General features: G+C 31.2%; 1 protein-coding gene and 2 long non-coding RNA genes across 3 annotated transcripts; all 3 read right to left on the bottom strand.

Annotated features, from left to right (window-relative positions):
- Positions 1–962: 962 nt before the first annotated feature.
- LOC111704780 (uncharacterized) lies at positions 963–7,916 on the bottom strand. Its single transcript, XM_023477126.1, has 11 exons — positions 7,860–7,916; positions 7,640–7,678; positions 7,292–7,329; positions 7,157–7,223; positions 6,839–6,926; positions 5,833–5,911; positions 5,364–5,433; positions 4,578–4,685; positions 1,867–1,923; positions 1,542–1,613; positions 963–1,344 (listed from the first exon to the last, which is right to left on the bottom strand). Exons 1-11 carry the CDS (start codon positions 7,896–7,898, stop codon positions 1,234–1,236), a joined length of 768 nt encoding a protein of 255 aa, XP_023332894.1. The 5' UTR covers positions 7,899–7,916; the 3' UTR covers positions 963–1,233.
- A 24-nt stretch (positions 7,917–7,940) lies between these two features.
- LOC111704779 (uncharacterized) lies at positions 7,941–12,106 on the bottom strand. The gene is made up of 4 exons (XR_002765880.1): positions 11,968–12,106; positions 10,162–10,256; positions 9,046–9,140; positions 7,941–7,996 (listed from the first exon to the last, which is right to left on the bottom strand). It is a non-coding gene; the product is annotated as an uncharacterized LOC111704779 (long non-coding RNA).
- Positions 12,107–13,140: 1,034 nt separating this feature from the next.
- On the bottom strand, positions 13,141–15,857 carry LOC111704765 (uncharacterized). Its single transcript, XR_002765878.1, has 3 exons — positions 15,527–15,857; positions 13,529–13,649; positions 13,141–13,236 (listed from the first exon to the last, which is right to left on the bottom strand). It is a non-coding gene; the product is annotated as an uncharacterized LOC111704765 (long non-coding RNA).
- Between the last annotated feature and the right edge of the window lie 1,151 nt (positions 15,858–17,008).

The following is a 17,008-nucleotide window of genomic DNA, read 5'->3' as shown; positions in this document are numbered from 1 at the left end:
ATTATTCCTATGATTGAAGATAGAAGACCTATCCCTAGTAGAATATATGCTGCTGCCATGTGTTCAAAACTTAGTCGATCCTAAATATTAAACATCTATCATGCAGGGTGTCTAAAAACAAGGGAATTCACTGACAATTATTGATTCATGTGACAATTTTCGTGAACACTAATATATTTATATATCAATAAATACACCCCTTTTTAATTCATTCAAATTAAAGACCATGTGGACTGGAACTGCATTATTGACAATTTTGCAATAATGCAGTTCCAAGATGTCATATGCTGCTGGAAAAAACGATTGTTTTACATGTACTATGCTTGTCTGTTCTGGTGTTGCTTTGTAACCGATAAACGTCAAAATGGCTGAATCGATCTGGCCAAATTTTTTGTGTGATCTCACATCATAGTCCAAGGGAAGGTTTACGGAAGTTCAGAGTAATACAATTTTTTTAAATTATTGAAAATCCAAGAAAAAATGTCCGCGACTTTTTTTTAATGGTAAAAAGAGAACAAAACTTTACCGTGTTAGATTGAGAAGGTGCAAATTTAGGATCATATTGTAATCTAGATATTTTCTTAGTAAACCCAGCCTAAACAATACAATAGTTTTCTTAGTAAACCCAGCCTAAACAATACAATAGTTTTCTTAGTAAACCCAGCCTAAACAATACAATAAATTTCTTAGTAAACCCAGCCTAAACAATACAATAGTTTTTTTAGAAATAAATAATGGATTTCATTACACTTTATCTTCTGATACCTACTTCTGCAACCTGATGAAAAACGCTACCAATATTTTTAACTTTTTCAATCATAATCGAAATTACTGAAGGTCTACATCAGATTGCAAAAATACTATGCAAAGAAAATTAGAATCTTAGGCGAGTTATCAGTTTTTTTTTAAATATTCAGTCTGAGCAAAGATTAATAACAATACAGAGAGGACAATAGATTTTGCTTTTCAAGATTTAAGGGTTTTTTCGTTCACAAAAACCCTGAGGCAGAGACCCAAAGAATTTATGCGCATGCTCTCTCTCTATGTCTTGTTTTTCAACGTTGTCTTCGCGTAACTCCTTTGGGCTTCTGCATCAGGTTTATTGTGAACGAAAACTATTAAATCTTGAAATGACGACATTTAGTGAACTATCTGTATTGTTATTAATCTATGCGTCTGAGGATATCTATGAACTCAAGTCCAGCAGGTAATAAATTAATAATAATTTGATAATTATAATGAAAAAAATTCCTGATGACCCAGTAGAATGTGATTATTGACAATCTCGGTCCAAATAGAATTGTTTTGAACAACCCAGCCGTAAAAATAAGGTCGAATCTGCTCCTAAAATAAAATCAAAGAATCAATTTTTTTTTTTTGGGGGGGGGGAATTTTATTTATAATTTCGTGATATTCTAATTTAACCTTTGGCAACATTTGTCACTTTTACTTTTTAAATATAAACATACGTAGAAAGATTGTACTAGAGAGACACAAAGCGTCCTAAATGTCTAATGTTAATAATTTATTTCAAAGTTTACCTTACTAAAGTAGAGAATTGGTTTATTTTTGGGAAATATTGGATTATTCTTCACAAAATTTAGAGTACTTTCCTAATAAATTATATTTACGTTGTTTTAAAATAATACAGTGGAGAAAAGGAATTGATTCCTACTTCTAATTCCTTTATTTTCAACCCAATGTTATAAACCTTAGATAATTCAAATTATGAATTCTATTGACTCAAATAATCTTTTTTTGAGATATCAAAGTTTACACTACCAGGTTGCAAAAATGTAGTGATTAGAAAATTTTTGTTAAGTCAAAGACTCAATTTCTTTAAAAGTTCTAGGATAAACATTCCACCTTATCCCCCAAACAAACATTTGTTTTTTCTTGAGGGGCAATTGTGCATCTTTCCTCCTAAAAAGATTTTAAAATAGGTTCTTTTTCAGAATCTAAAATCCATTTCCTTGTTGGTAAAGCTGTAATTATGTATAAAAATAACCCTATCTGGATTACTAATAAAGTTTATTGTATCTGGTATATGTATAAAAATTACCCTATCTGGATTACTAATAAAGATTACTCTATCTGGTATATGTATAAAGATTACTCTATCTTGTATATATATATAAAATACCCGATCTGGACTACAAATAAAGATTACTCTATCCGGTATATGTAAAAAAATTACCCTATCTGGATTACTAATAAAGATTACTCTATCCGGTATATGTATAAAGATTACCCTATCTGGATTACTAATAAAGATTACTCTATCTGGTATATGTATAAAGATTACCCTATCTGGATTACTAATAAAGATACTCTATATGTATAAAGATTACCCTATCTGGATTACTAATAAAGATTACTCTATCTGGTATATGTATAAAGATTACCCTATCTGGATTACTAATAAAGATACTCTATCCGGTATATGTATAAAGATCACCCTATCTGGATTACTAATAAAGATTACTCTATCTGGTATATGTATAAAGATTACCCTATCTGGATTACAAATAAAGTTTATTGTATCTGGTATATGTATAAAGATTACCCTATCTGGATTACAAATAAACATTACTCTATCTTGTATATGTATAAAGATTACCCTATCTGGATTACTAATAAACATTACTCTATCTGGAATATGTATAAAGATTACTCTATCTTGTATATATAAATATAAATTACCCGATCTGGATTAAAAATAAAGATTACTCTATCCGGTATATGTAAAAAAATTACCCTATCTGGATTACTAATAAAGATTTCTCTATCTGGTATATGTATAAAAATTACCCTATCTGGATTACTAATAAAGTTTACTCTATCTGGTATATGTATAAAGATTACTCTATCTGGATTACAAATAAACATTACTCTATCTGGTATATGTATAAAGATTACTCTATCTTGTTGTTAAAATAAATTCGAAATATAAGGAAGACGATTTCACCGACTCAAATGCCGATGTTAATTCTCTGGATGTGTGTGTACTCAGGATCCATTTCCGCAATACAACACACCACACATGTCAAATCCCCGCTCACCCTAGCTCCCGCTTCACCCAGCAGTCAGCTACAAACACTCAAGACATTCACATCTCCTCAACCCTGGCTCCTTCATGATGATGATTCAGATACAGAACTAACAGCAGAAGACACTTCTTACACCTAGCTCCGCACTCCACAATGTTCCAGAGATCCGGGCGGAACCAGACTTCCTTCCATTATCCTGTATACACGATAAGTCTGCAATCTCTCTCCCTTAGACTAAGCCTAGTTGTGAGAAAGCCTGCCGTCAAGATTGATGATCTGTACCACCATCATGAAGTTCTACAAACACCTTCTAACTGATTTTCGTCCATAGTTTCTTATTAATTTCTAAACCAACCAATTTACAATCTTTGTGTCTTGGTCAAATATTTCAAAACAATATTGTTTTTCTTAAATAAATGTTATAGAATATTTGGTTTTTTTTCTGATTTCTTTATTTGAATATTTTCTGACTTTTTTAAAGGTCAACACTTGTATATATGTATATAAATTCTCGATCTGGACTACAAATAAAGATTACTCTATCCGGTATATGTAAAAAAATTACCCTATCTGGATTACTAATAAAGATTTCACTATCTGGTATATGTGTAAAAGTTACCCTATCTGGATTACTAATAAAGATTACTCTATCTGGTATATGTATAAAAATTACCCTATCTGGATTACTAATAAAGATTACTCTATCTGGTATATGTATAAAAATTACCCTATCTGGATTACTAATAAAGATTTCTCTATCCGGTATATGTAAAAAAATTACCCTATATGCAATAGGGTGTCCCACGAAACATGACAGTTGGTGGATTTAAGGAATGTCTTTTTCCATTTGTCAAGCTATTTGATACCAAAAAAAAATATAAATATTATACAGTAAAATTGATTTCAAAGTTAAATATATTTGAGCATAAGCATTTAATAGATAATACAGTAAAAACCAGAAAACTCTGGAATAGGAAGACGACTTGTAGACTCAAGTTCTAACTTAAAATACTTTAATGAACATTAGACACAGGAATTGAAAACTCACAGAGACCCATTTCACTTAATCAGTGATTTGATAAGTATCTGGTGAACCTACAGTGAAACCCTTAATAACGAATACATCGGAATAATTTATCAAATGTTTTCTTGACAATTTTTCAATGAGTTTTATACTATATTACGTAAATTTCAGTATTTGAGAAAATAAAAAAATAACCATGAATATGCGGGAACAGTTTTAAAGAGTTCCATATAATCATTTAATTAAAAAACTAAATATCTGCAACATTCCATTATCCGAAAGTGAAGAATACGACATTTGATGAATTCTTTCGATGTATTTGTTATTAAGGGTTTCACTTTATTTGCTTTTAAACAATATTAAGCACACTCAAGTATTGCTATAAAGTCGTCCTCCTTTTCCATCGTTTTCTGGTTATCACTGTACAGTGTACAGTAAACGGAAGAAGAAATTCCAAACTATTTACCAACGCTCATGCTTCGTGGGACACCCTGGCATATTACCCTATCTGATATAAAAAGAACTCGGTCCATCATATCAACTCTATCTGGATCTGATGAGGTTAGAAGATAATTATAATGCCAGGCTCCTCCAGGACTCAGAGCTACATACTACAATACAAGTAAAACTGAGCTGGGAACCTCTTGTATTGTGGATATCAAATTCAATACTTGATCTTGATTGTTAAACTGCAGATTAATTTAATATTTACGCGATAAACCCGGAAGGTGTACATGAAATAAAGAGATTAGGCATTAATCCTCAAATTAAAGTGTCCACAGGTTATATCGAGATCAAGCGATCAGGATTGTGAGTATCCAACACGAGAGTTCCCAGCTCTGCAGGCGTTTGTTAAAGTGCAGGCCTTCCATTTGTAGAGAAGCGTGTCTGATTTCCGGTAGTTAAAACACAATTTTAGAGATAAAAACACGGATTACTCTGCCATCAATGATCAGACAAACGTATAAATGGTACTGTTGTGAATCAGTTATGTACTTTTATAAATAGAGGGTCACTTGAAATAAAGCCTTCAGTCGCTTTAATGTTCCTGTGCGCTGTGTGTATGATAATACTGCATGTAGCTATTTCAGGATTAACAACTGACCTTTTAAGATTGAGTCGAGACTTTTGTTAGCAAAAAACTAGTTTTGATCTATTAGCACAACATGTATGCGTTACTTGTTTCTTCCTCAATATATTGAAGATGATTTATGAATTTTAATAAATAATTATTTGTGCAAAGATTGAAATTATACAAAAATTATCAAAATTCCAATTTTTTATTTAACCATTTTTTTCTCCGCAATCTGGCGAGAAGTATCAATGGGAACTTCGTAGTTGGGGGATAAAAGAATAGCTCTGAAAAGAAAAAAAATTACACAATGTAAACACTAAATATACAAAAGTATACCTTAGATTGCTGGAAAACTATACCTTAGATTGCTGGAAAACCATACTTTAGATTGTTGGAAAACCATACCTTAGATTGCTGGATAACTATACCTTAGATTGTTTGAAAACTATACCTTAGATTGCTGGAAAACTATACCTTAGATTGCTGGAAAACTATACCTTAGATTGCTGGAAAACCATACCTTAGATTGATGGAAAACCATACCTTAGATTGCTGGAAAACCATACCTTTGATTGCTGGAAATCTATACCTTAAATTACTGGAAAAAATATACCTTAGATTGCTGGAAAACTATACCTTAGATTGCTGGAAATCTATACCTTAAATTACTGGAAAAAATATACCTTAGATTGCTGGAAAACGCGAAAATGACCAATGTTGAAAACAAAGCAAAAGTCATCATCAAAATACTTCCCGAATATACTAAAAAATTAAACATTTTTTTAAATAGTTTTAAAAGGGATCGTTCACTTATTTGGGTAATTAGGGGTAAACTACTAGCTGTTCATTGGCATTAGTCTTACTTTTCAAAGACAACTGTGGCGTGAGATAAAGCCGAATTATCTTTCAGAACTCCAGCGCAAAGGTATGATTGTCAACCATTAACATTAAGACCCCCCCCTCTTTTCATTATAAATTCGTAAACCATTGTAATAATTATTTATCATTATTCATTTCATTTTTTTTAGGAAATAAAGAGTTTTCTGCATTATCGATTTTGATTTGAGGGTTATTCCTTTGTCTATCTGTTCATCGTCAGAATCTTGTTCCTTAGCGACAACAATGATACCTTTTTATTCACACTATTTGATGCCTTTTGTCAAAGTCATGGATTTTTAAAAATTTAAAAATATTAAATTAGATTGTAGTGTCTACTAGTTGATTGTAGATATCTTTAATTTTTTTAAAAATTATTTTAAAATTCTCCATTTTTTAAATATAACTTATTTAAACATTTGAATATTTGATACGTTTTCCCTGCTTCCCCAAGAATCCCCGTGATTTATTAAAGAGTTAGAACTTAGGAACCGGTTTGTCTGAGCGAGAAAGTCGTCTTTGTAAAAACGTGTTCATTTTTTAAATCATGTTTGAACACGAAAAACTTCTAAAATCAAAAGTTTTATTTTTTATTTTATAATGGCTGACACTGTCATTGAAGTATGATAATTTTAGATTTTATTGGGCTGTTGTCATAGATATCTTTGAAAAGTAAGACTAATACGAATGAAAAGCTAATAGGCTAATTAGCTTACCATGAAATTAAGTGAACGGTCCCTTTAATCATTTGCAAATAAAATAGCAAATATTTAGTCCAAAAATCACTGTGCTTTAACTTATAAGTTGTCCTACCTCGTTTGTTAGATATAAGAAACCATTCTGGCATTGGTTCTGCGTTTAAGATAGAGAACGGTGCCAACAACACAAGAACATTGTCCGGCTGGACAAACAAAACTTTTTTGAAAACAAACTTTTGTTTTGTTAAAGACCAAGTAATATTTCTTAAAAAATTAATGAAATCTCAAAGTTGGATTAAATAAACAGCATACAAAAGGTTTTAAGGATACCCTTGTAAATCGGTCATTGCCATCTTTGCCATCTTTGCTTGAAATTACGTATAGAGTCCCTTTAAACTACGTTTTCTTAAAAAAGTTTTATTATAAATTTTACCTGTTTGAACCCAAGGCTTCTAAGAACATTTACAATGACAAATAGAACAAGACTTGTTAATGCTAAACTAAAAATAATTACTTTAAATTTTTTTATTGTTATGAAATTTGCTTGTTATGAAATTTGTTTGTTTACCTTCCAAGAAGAGCAAACCAAGTATAACGGTCAAAAACCTTTTCAAAGATATTCCGATAAAGAAAATAGAAATTTCTTGTAAAAAATCGATGATTGTAATTTACTTATAATCATCTAAATAAATACTTCGCTTTTCTGTTGGTTTCAATCAAATAACCTTCGAAACGGCTCAAACGATCGGGCTAGTGTGCACACATTTTGGAAATCCACATGACCCGAGGAAAAATAAAAAATGTCGACACTTTTTTTAGAATTGCGCCAATTTAAGGTAAAATTGTTAAAAAAGATAGATCCTACATTAAATAAAAAAATAATGGATCTAAATAAATTATTTGTAAAAAAATTTACCTTTATGATATTGTCAACTGGAGATCTCTTCCCTGGATACTGTAATTAAAAAAAGTATATTTTCATTCTTGGTGTTCATACATTTCATCTTGGGGGTTAAATACCAATTATTAGAAGTGATTTCTTTTATTATGGTGCATTTAAAAATTAAGTTGAAATATAAAATGATGATAGGTTTTACATGTTTTTTCAAAATAATTTGCTAAATTTTCATATTGACCTTAGATACCCACACACTAGCTTCTAGGTCAATAGGCATGGTGTAAGGGGTAAACCCATTTCTATTAATGTATAAAGTTACCTTTGTTGAGTATATGAAATATATCCTACACCTAAATCAGCTTTATCATATCCAACCTTTATACATATACAATATCTAGTCTTTATATTATAAATATACAGGGGTTTCTTTATATTATAAATAAAAATTATACAATTCTTTCTCATGTCAACGATTTATTTTATAATCGAAGATTCTGCGTAGGTTTAAAAAAATGTTTTAAAAAAGAATATTTTATTCAATTTTAATGGAATTTATCACACCTAATATTTCCCGTTTATCGACCTGCTTTTAAATAATTTGAGTGAAACTGAATAAAACTATATGTTATTGAAATGGGTATCATGGGTGCGAAAAAGTTTTTGCTGTAATTTTTAATTTTTCTAGTTTATTTTCGATCAAAAAAAAAGTATTTTGATCTTAAATAAACTAGAAAAAATAAAAATCCCGGCAAAAACTTTTTCGCACTTAATAATACCCATTACAATGACATAAATAGATACATAATGTTCTTTGAAAACTTTATTTAAATGTTCATTTTTATATCTTTGTGAGCATGGTGAAAAATGTGATAATTCTATTAATACTTCTTATAAAAGACACTGTAAGCTTAATGTCACGTGACCCTTCATGCAAAGATGACAAAGCCGGTTTCGCAACCTGAAAATCTTTGTCTAATGACGTATGAATAAGATCATAATGTTTATATTTTTGAAGCTGATTACTTTCAAGCGTGGGTTCTCAACAAAAGTGACTCTACATTCCCTTTAAAGGAAGTGTTTGCAAAAAATGAAAGGGGGTATACAAAACAAATGAAAAATATTATAAAATTTCAACTATATATGAATTCGTCGAAAAAGTATCAATGATTATGGGCTGTGATATCTTAATGATTTGTTTGAAATAAAATAGATTTTTTTTTTACGATCCCAATGTTGCAACTTTCTAAATCTGTATGAACGCTACGTTCTTCGATAAGAGTAGTTTTTAACAATTTTCTCCCAATATTCGCATCTTATAGTTCAGTATGATTAGTAGCGATCTATAATTTTTCGCCGTAAGCCTATCCCTTTCATTTTTCGTGAACACTCCCTTTAAGAAGAACAAAAAATACTAAGCCTGATACCAAAGCAATTGCTCCATTCCATTTTTGAGTGACAGTATTATAGGCTCCCCAGGTATCATTGGCATAAATTAATTCAGTTTTTAACTCATACTTTTCTTAATAAATTGTAGAAATAATCTGGAGAATAAAGACGATCTTAAACAACTAAAAGAAAACAATAATTTTATCTTTATATATATTAAACATATATTTGCTTAAAATTTTGACTGAGGAACGCGTTCTTAGCTTGGTTTAAAATGTCTAAGTTTAGTACGTTGACTCTTTTAAAGAAAACTTAGTGGTAAGGTTCCCAAGCTATATAAATGTTTGAAATAATCTCTGAATCAAAACTCCTGTTCACATTTTGAAACAGTATAAAATATAAAATATAAAATATAAAATTCTAATTTTAGTGGATTGATTTTTATAGAGAAAGTCTAGTTTCCAGGCATATCTGGGTTCCTAATTAAGTAACAAATGAATGGCAGAAATACCCAGCGTTGCCCGAGGTATTTTTAATTCGTTCATTACTCGACAGAAAACGAGCTCTACAGCTAAGGAAATGTTTTGCTATCCAAGGGGAGAAAGTGGTTACATATGTTTTTATCCTTGTTTCATCTATTAAAAATCATTTTATCATATTTTCTTCAATATTTTTAAAATTTTTCTAGTAACAAACATTTTGAAATTACAGTATTCCTCCACGGCAAACTGGAAGGAGGTCCTAAAGTAGAATCTACTTAGATTTGATGTACCGTCCCGTTTTGCCTGATAAAGTCTGTGTGTGTACTGTACAGAGCTTGCTCTAGCTGCTTTAAAGTCAGCCAGGAACTTGAAATAAACCACAGAATTTTTAGTCCAGTGATATTTAACTTTAGAACCTATTTTTACCCATTAAATGTAGATTTTTCGTATTTGCTATTTCATACTATTGTGTTTGCTACGTATGTTAAACATTTTGGCAAAGGTCTCTTTTGCTATTTTTGATCGATTTTGAATGAGTGATGAAAATATTCCGATACAGGATGCACTTCGTTGTAAAAATATACATAGTACATACCTCTGAGTTAGTTTTACGTGACTGGAAGGGTACTTTATATAATTTTATAGTTATAAATAAATTATTATGGTGCAAACCTGAAAATGTGTTTAGATAATAACCCTCGTATGTGCCAGCAGAAGGATATTTGTTCTTCTGATCAAACTTAGGATTCACAATATTATACGCAACCCTAAAAATATGTAGGTAGGGAGGCAGAGACCCAAAGGAGTTACACGCATGCCGCGTCGAATTACAAGACAGTGACAGCCTGAATTCTAACCCCGGCGCTCGGTCCTTGTCGCAGTGCTCGTCCCAGAAAGGGTAAGACCTAACCAAACTCTGAAGCATATACTAATCTCTCTCTTTTTTTTAATTCGACGTGGCTATAAGCGCGCGTAACTCCTTTGGGAAATTGTCACGTAGGGATAGGGCCCTGACGGCAGAATTATAAACTAATTGACACCATTTTACTAGACAATCAGCTGGTGGGAAATTTTCTTTTATGACAGTTTTTGTTTGGGAGTATTCTCTACAGGGATACCTACAAAGTGCAGGACTTAAGAGACCACTGTGCGGAATTTGTGCAATAATTTTTCTTACATGCATGGTTTCCTGCATGGCGAAACTAATTTCTCTGTTTGCTTTAAGTCATTCAGTTATGCATTTAAATATCAAGTTGAAGAAAGAAAACTAAAATCTTAAATTAATTAGCATGATATTGTGTACATGATATAATGTAAATGCAGTACACCGTATAAAGAGCCCAAAACTTAAGACAGGGTATCATTGTGAAAACCAGTTTTAAAACCCGGGTTTCACGAATGGGGTTAGATAGTTTCATGAATATCAATATTTGTGTTTTGAAATATGTTTTTTCGAATCTCTTAAATCAAAATCTACAAAAACGTTAAGACCCCAAAAAGGAACTCGGAACATAGAGAATAGAATATATAGAGAGGAATTAAAAGAATCTCTCGGTATGAATTTTTTCAGTCCCTTTCAGCCTGAAAGGGAGTTCAAAGTGTACAAATCATGTAAATGTTCACAAATTATATGCGGTAGAGTACATTAATACAGTATGTTCCCTAGACTATCCATTTCAATTTCGAATTTTTTAAACTGTTAAATAAACTTTATAATGAATAGGGTGAATAAAAACATCATTTGATTTATAGTTATAACGGAAAATCATCGTTTGTAAAGTGGAAAGCATAGAGTCTATGTGAAATGACCATTGGTCAATTATGAAACCAGCCTATTTCATAATTTGGTTTTCTTTTAACAATAATTTTAGATTTTCTATATAATGATATTCCAGGGCCCAACAGGTTATATAGCATAAATATGTGAAGTACACCTGCAGTATGGAAACAGTACAACAAAATGGCCGTTTTACACTTTTTTCCATTAAATTCCTCTCTATATATTCTATTCTCTATGACTCGGAAGTTTTCTTCAACGACACTAAATTTCGGGCTCAGAGGGGATTTGTTTTGTTCGTTCTGTTGAAGTTGGGAGCAACAGTTATTTTAAGTTATTAAGTGATGTTTTGGCACCAACAATATTAAAGAGGATTATGTCTTTGCCATAAACTCAATTTTTTAATCCCTAAAACTATGCAACCTGGTGTAGACATTTTATATTTCAAACTTAGATTATTTGTTTGATCTAATTCAGAAATCATAGTTTGAAATATCAAAGGTTTATGGCATTGGATTGTAAAGATATAAGGATTAGAAACTCGATCAATGCTTGTTGCAAAGACTGTAAAATTCGCTTTAAAAGTTTGATATATTGTTATTGGGCTTTATAAAGGTATGATTTTAACAAACTAAAATGTAGGATATAAAATGGATCAAAGAACCCCCCCCCCAAAAAAAAAACATTTACAATTTTGTTACCTGAAATGTTTGTTGTATAATGAGTCTATTCTTCTGATATCCTGGTTTCTATTGAATACTACACGGTTTAAATAATTAGACCAAAGACCAGTAAATTTATTCCTATTTACATCCCTAAAATATGTTATACTAGCTGAAGTGCCCGGCGTTAACCGTGGAATTATAAAAAACTAATTATGAAAAAAATCGACTTTGAAGACATTTTCTAAAATTGTTTAACCTTTGTTACCCTCAGGGTACCCTAAAAAAATGTCAGCCAATTCGGTCCAGCCGTTTGGCCGGCTAGCTGACAATTATATGTATAAGCTAAGAGGTTTATTTTATGGATTAAAAGAGTTATAGAAAAAGATAATTAATGAATTTTGTTTTGAAAAGCTTACATGTAATTTAGGAACACTTTTTACGTGACTATGCTAAAAAGGATCTCAAAGTAAATGTTTACCGTTTTTCCAAAATTTTGTAAAATATTCTAAAAGGAAATATTGTTTTTTTACATTTTTTATTCTAATAAAACTTCAAAAGCCATCTTTCAGAACATAAATAATCTTGAACAAATGTTATCCTTACCAAAAACTAAACGATCTGGAACATTTAAAGAGAATAATAACATCACCAATATCTGCTAAATATCTTATCAAAAGACAAAAGTTAAAAAATTCTATTTTACTGTTGCATGTGTCAAGTCTATTTTCCATAAGAACAAATTAACTAAACTAAAATAAAAAAAAACATGAAAAACTTAATCAAATACTGTTGCATGTGTCAAGTCTATTTTCCATAAGAAAAAGTTAACTAAACTAAAATAAAAAAAACATGAAAAACTTAATCAAATCTTAAAGGAACAACTATACCGTTCAAACGCATTATGGTATTTTACCGTCTTTTGACCAATATTACCGACCTATGATTCCCCCAACAGAGGGGGTTAAGTTACTTAACGTCCCTTGGGACAGTTACGTAAAATAATCACCATCTCAGCGAAGTTTTCGGGAAAAAAATTTGCGCATTTTCATATAAAAAACGATCAAATTGTGTACAATAAAAGTAAAATTCCCAGAACTTCCTTGTAAAGTATGTTGTTATAATTAGTACATAGCCTCATTTAACTTTACAGCTCTAGATTTATTAAATTTTACTTTTTTAAGTTCTTTCTCTTAAACACTTCAGATATTTTCCTGGAGAATCTGTTGTCACTGAATTCTCAGATTTTAGAACGAAAATATATTTAGGAGAAAACCCTAGTTTTATCAGTTTTTGGGCTGCAGTAACCTTAATAAGAAACTTTTTAGAAAAAATAACGTTTTTCTCGGTGCCCTCAAAACTTCTCATAAAGAATAAATGAGATTTTTATCATCTTCTGTCAGAAATTAATAATTACAGGAGGACTGTGGTTTCTCTATAACTTGATATGCGCATTTCTGCAGAAACAATGAAGGAATTCTTCCACATTATTAACCAGATAATGGTTCAAAGGGTAATTAATATTCATGAATCGGTCGAGCCATTCTTTTAATGAAATTATATAATAAAAATCACAGTTTTTATTCAATTCAATATTTACTTGATGAGTTGTTATGAAAAAACATTTTGTTGTAAAATATATTTCCTCTTTCATAGTTTGCAGATTATTTACATCTTCGAATACAAGGTTTAGTTCTCCAGTGTTCAGAATATTCTCCAACCTAAAAAGCTAGTAAAAAATCTGAATATATTTATTTTATGACAAAAAGGTATTTTTTAATATATCTATGTTCAATCCACCAAGCTGCTCCACAAGAAATTAATAAAATAAATTAATAAAATAAATTAATAAAAAAATTTGAAGAGATGCATTTGGTGTAACTTCTTGACAGAGTCAACATTTTGTATTGTATTATAAGTTCATCGCAGAATTTGTTTTATACTTTTTATTTTTGTAAGGATTATGAAATGATTAAATAATTTTAAAAAATGTGTTACATTATACATAGAGCGGACTCCAACAAGGTTATAGTGTGCGGAGATGTGTTACATAGGGCGGAATCCTTTTTCTGAAAGCTACGCGCTCAGCTAAGAACGTTTTCTGAAAGCTATGCGCTGAACTTTCCATTAGTAAACAGTATTTTTTCAATTTTATTAGCAGCGTCAACGGAAGATATTTTTTAAATCTTTAAAGCCGTTAACAATTATTTCAATAAATAAAATAGCGGGAAAAAATAGAAGATGACATAAAAACATCAAGTTTATGATTTTAAGCAAAATATTTAATACAATTCGTTGTTTTTTCAAAACACACTTTGCTTTCTTTTTTTCATTAACGGTTGTTTTTAGTTTGTTAACAATTATGAAGTTAACAGCTTTTGTCTTTCTTGAACGAAAACATACGTGAATTTTGACAAATATCCCGTTCGTCTAGATAATAGATAAATACTCTTCGATCGTTGCAATATCAAATTTGTATTTTTTACCTATTTGGTAGGGTTTCCACATTCAGGTATGAGAGAGTTTGTAATAATCTCTCTTTTTACAACAGTTCAGTTAGGGTTTCCACGAAATGGCTAAATCTTTTGCACAAAATTTGCGCTATTTTCGCGCAAATTTTATTTTTGCGAACTTTTGCGCTATTTTTGCGCATGAAACGCAATGAGTTTTGCGCGGTTTTGCGCTATCTATTTTGTGCAATTTGCGTAAAACCGGAAATATTTTTTGCGAAAGTTGCGCATGACACGAAATTTTAGTTTTGCGCAATTTGCGCAAAACTGCAAGTTTTACGCAAAATGTAACTTTTTAGGCACATTGTCAAAAACTGATATTCTAAGCTTAGAATTAAACAACTGAAGATTTTTTCCATATACAAAAAAAAATATTTACATACGAGTATGATAACGATTATACTACACTCAATTGGTTACTTCCAGTTTCAAAAAAGTTTAAATTAAGGGATCAAAATTAATAAAATAGAAATTAGAGAGTGTGAAACTTGGCAATATTTTAATCCTATTAAATAATTTCAAGTGACCCGGCCTTAAAAGCTTTGCTTAATCAAGTATGAATTGTATTCTTAAATTTTTTTAATCAAGTTTCTGAAATCTTTTTAATCTCGTATAAAATAATGCAAGAAAGTAACCAATGCCTGAAGAATCCACTTTTAGGAAATATGCATGCCCAAAACTAAAATTGTCGAGAAAGTTGTGATATTTGAACTCTTCTTAATTGTCATTGGTCAATTATGTAAAAGTGACCAATAGGAAGACATTCCAAAACAAGATTTTTCCAGAATTGAATTCCAAGGATTACACACCGTCACCAACCGTTTGATTTTTACGAAATTGCGGATTTGCGCAAAACTCTTGTTGCAGAATTGCGCAAAACTTGAGTTTCGCAAAAGCGGAATAGGGCAATTTTGCGCGAAATGACTTTTGCGAATGATTGCGCAAATTGTTGCTTTTTTTTCGCGCAAAATTGATGCGCAAAGAAAGAAAAATATTGCGTTTCGTTCCGCAAAAATTGCGCAAAAGTTTTGCGAATGGAAACCCTACTATTTGGTGTGTTTCAGTGAATAATAATTAAATAATCCTACCCAACATAAATATTTAGACATTTGCCTTCCTGCTTCCTATACCAATATATCATAATAAAGAATAAGTAGCAATGAACAAATATAATGAATAATGTAGGAATTTGTATGAAAGTTAAGCATCAATTTTTTATTTCGTGCATTTTGACGCATGGGTTCTTTTCGTACTTTAACGAATTGAAAATAAACGGTGCATAGAGTAAACACTTTTTGCTTAGATGGACTCTAAGCTTAGTTTAAGTGACCCTTTATTATTTGATCGGAACAGTAGATTCACACTGACACGGTACACTTAAAAGTTTTATTAGATCAATTAAGAAATTAGATATCCAGGTTTTCGTTTTTAAAACTGTTTATTTTTAATTGTGGTTTCTCTTTAAAAGTGACTTGCGTATTTCTTGCTTCAGACGCAATGGAGAAAGAAAGGTTTAAGGGTACCATTGTCACATAGATCTAGACAAGTTTTATGAGCTATTTATAAGATATCTTCACCGCGACAACTTTGAAGTGTCGCAACACTTTGATTTTAGTTTATCTACTTGACAATGAGTTTTACTCATCGAGTTCTGGGATTATATAGGGAGTGTTTACAAGCTGGTGTAGAGGTGGAGCTAAAACTGTGGTTCAGAGAAGGTATTGAGTACTTCAATTTCTCAAAATTGCAAGCTCCATGGTCTCAGTCCTTAAGAACCCGAAGGAGAAGGAGGAAAAGAATAAAGAGTCACGAGAGCCCCCCAGTCCGAGGAGAGGCCTATGAGAAACTCCCAGTCCGGAGAGAGACCCCTGAAAGTTCCGCAATCTGAGGAGAGGTCCGTGAGAGGCCCCCTGTCCATTGTGATTCCGCCATGTGTTGAAGAAATCTCAACTTTAACCCCCCAAAAGAAGAGAAAGACACGCTCTCAATCGTTAGTATCATCCCCTATTCCTCAGCTGGACAGGAATAATAAACATGCAAACTCCGAGTCTGAACCTGATCCAGAGCCTAAAACCCAACCTAACCCTAACCCCGGTGATTCTGAGGAGTCTGGCACTGAATCCGAGACCAGTCCTATATCTAAATCTGATCCATTACCCCCGTCAAATATGGATAACCCTATGTTTGGATATTGCGAAGATAAGCAGTGCCGGTTATGTCCAGTTAAATCAACTGAAAAAGTGGGAAACTACTATGCATGTTTTACAAATAGTTCATCAAAGTGCTGTTGTCAGGCTCTACACTGGCATTCTAAAACGAAAATCTGCCTGACATATAATGATATACAAAATCTATAAAAAAAAGAAAATGTATTGAATCCTTTTAATTGATAAAAATAGTGAAAATGTTTAAAAACCAAACATAAAATGTATATGTAATCGTACAAATCTTAATCAATAATGTATGAATTCAACTTTTTACTGAATACAAATATTTAGATTTAAAAAGATTTTAGTTTATCTCACCAACTCGACTACACTTTTTTGAAGCCTTGGACATATAGAATTTAA

The sequence above is a fragment of the Eurytemora carolleeae genome, unplaced genomic scaffold (assembly GCF_000591075.1).
Source record: "Eurytemora carolleeae unplaced genomic scaffold, Eaff_2.0 scaffold633, whole genome shotgun sequence".
Classification (NCBI taxonomy): Eukaryota; Metazoa; Arthropoda; class Copepoda; order Calanoida; family Temoridae; genus Eurytemora; species Eurytemora carolleeae.
This window is presented reverse-complemented; position numbering and strand designations above follow the sequence as displayed.

Bases quoted from the DNA above. Each gene is read 5' to 3' on its own strand.
- LOC111704780 (XM_023477126.1), bottom strand. From the start codon at position 7,898: ATGCCTATTGACCTAGAAGCTAGTGTGTGGGTATCTAAG. The intron at 4,686-5,363 runs GTTAAATAAAAA...CTTGTATTGTAG, and splicing joins AGATTGCGGAGAAAAAAATG to TATGTAGCTCTGAGTCCTGG. The intron at 1,614-1,866 runs GTGGAATGTTTA...ATAATTTATTAG, and splicing joins ATGTTTGTTTGGGGGATAAG to GAAAGTACTCTAAATTTTGT.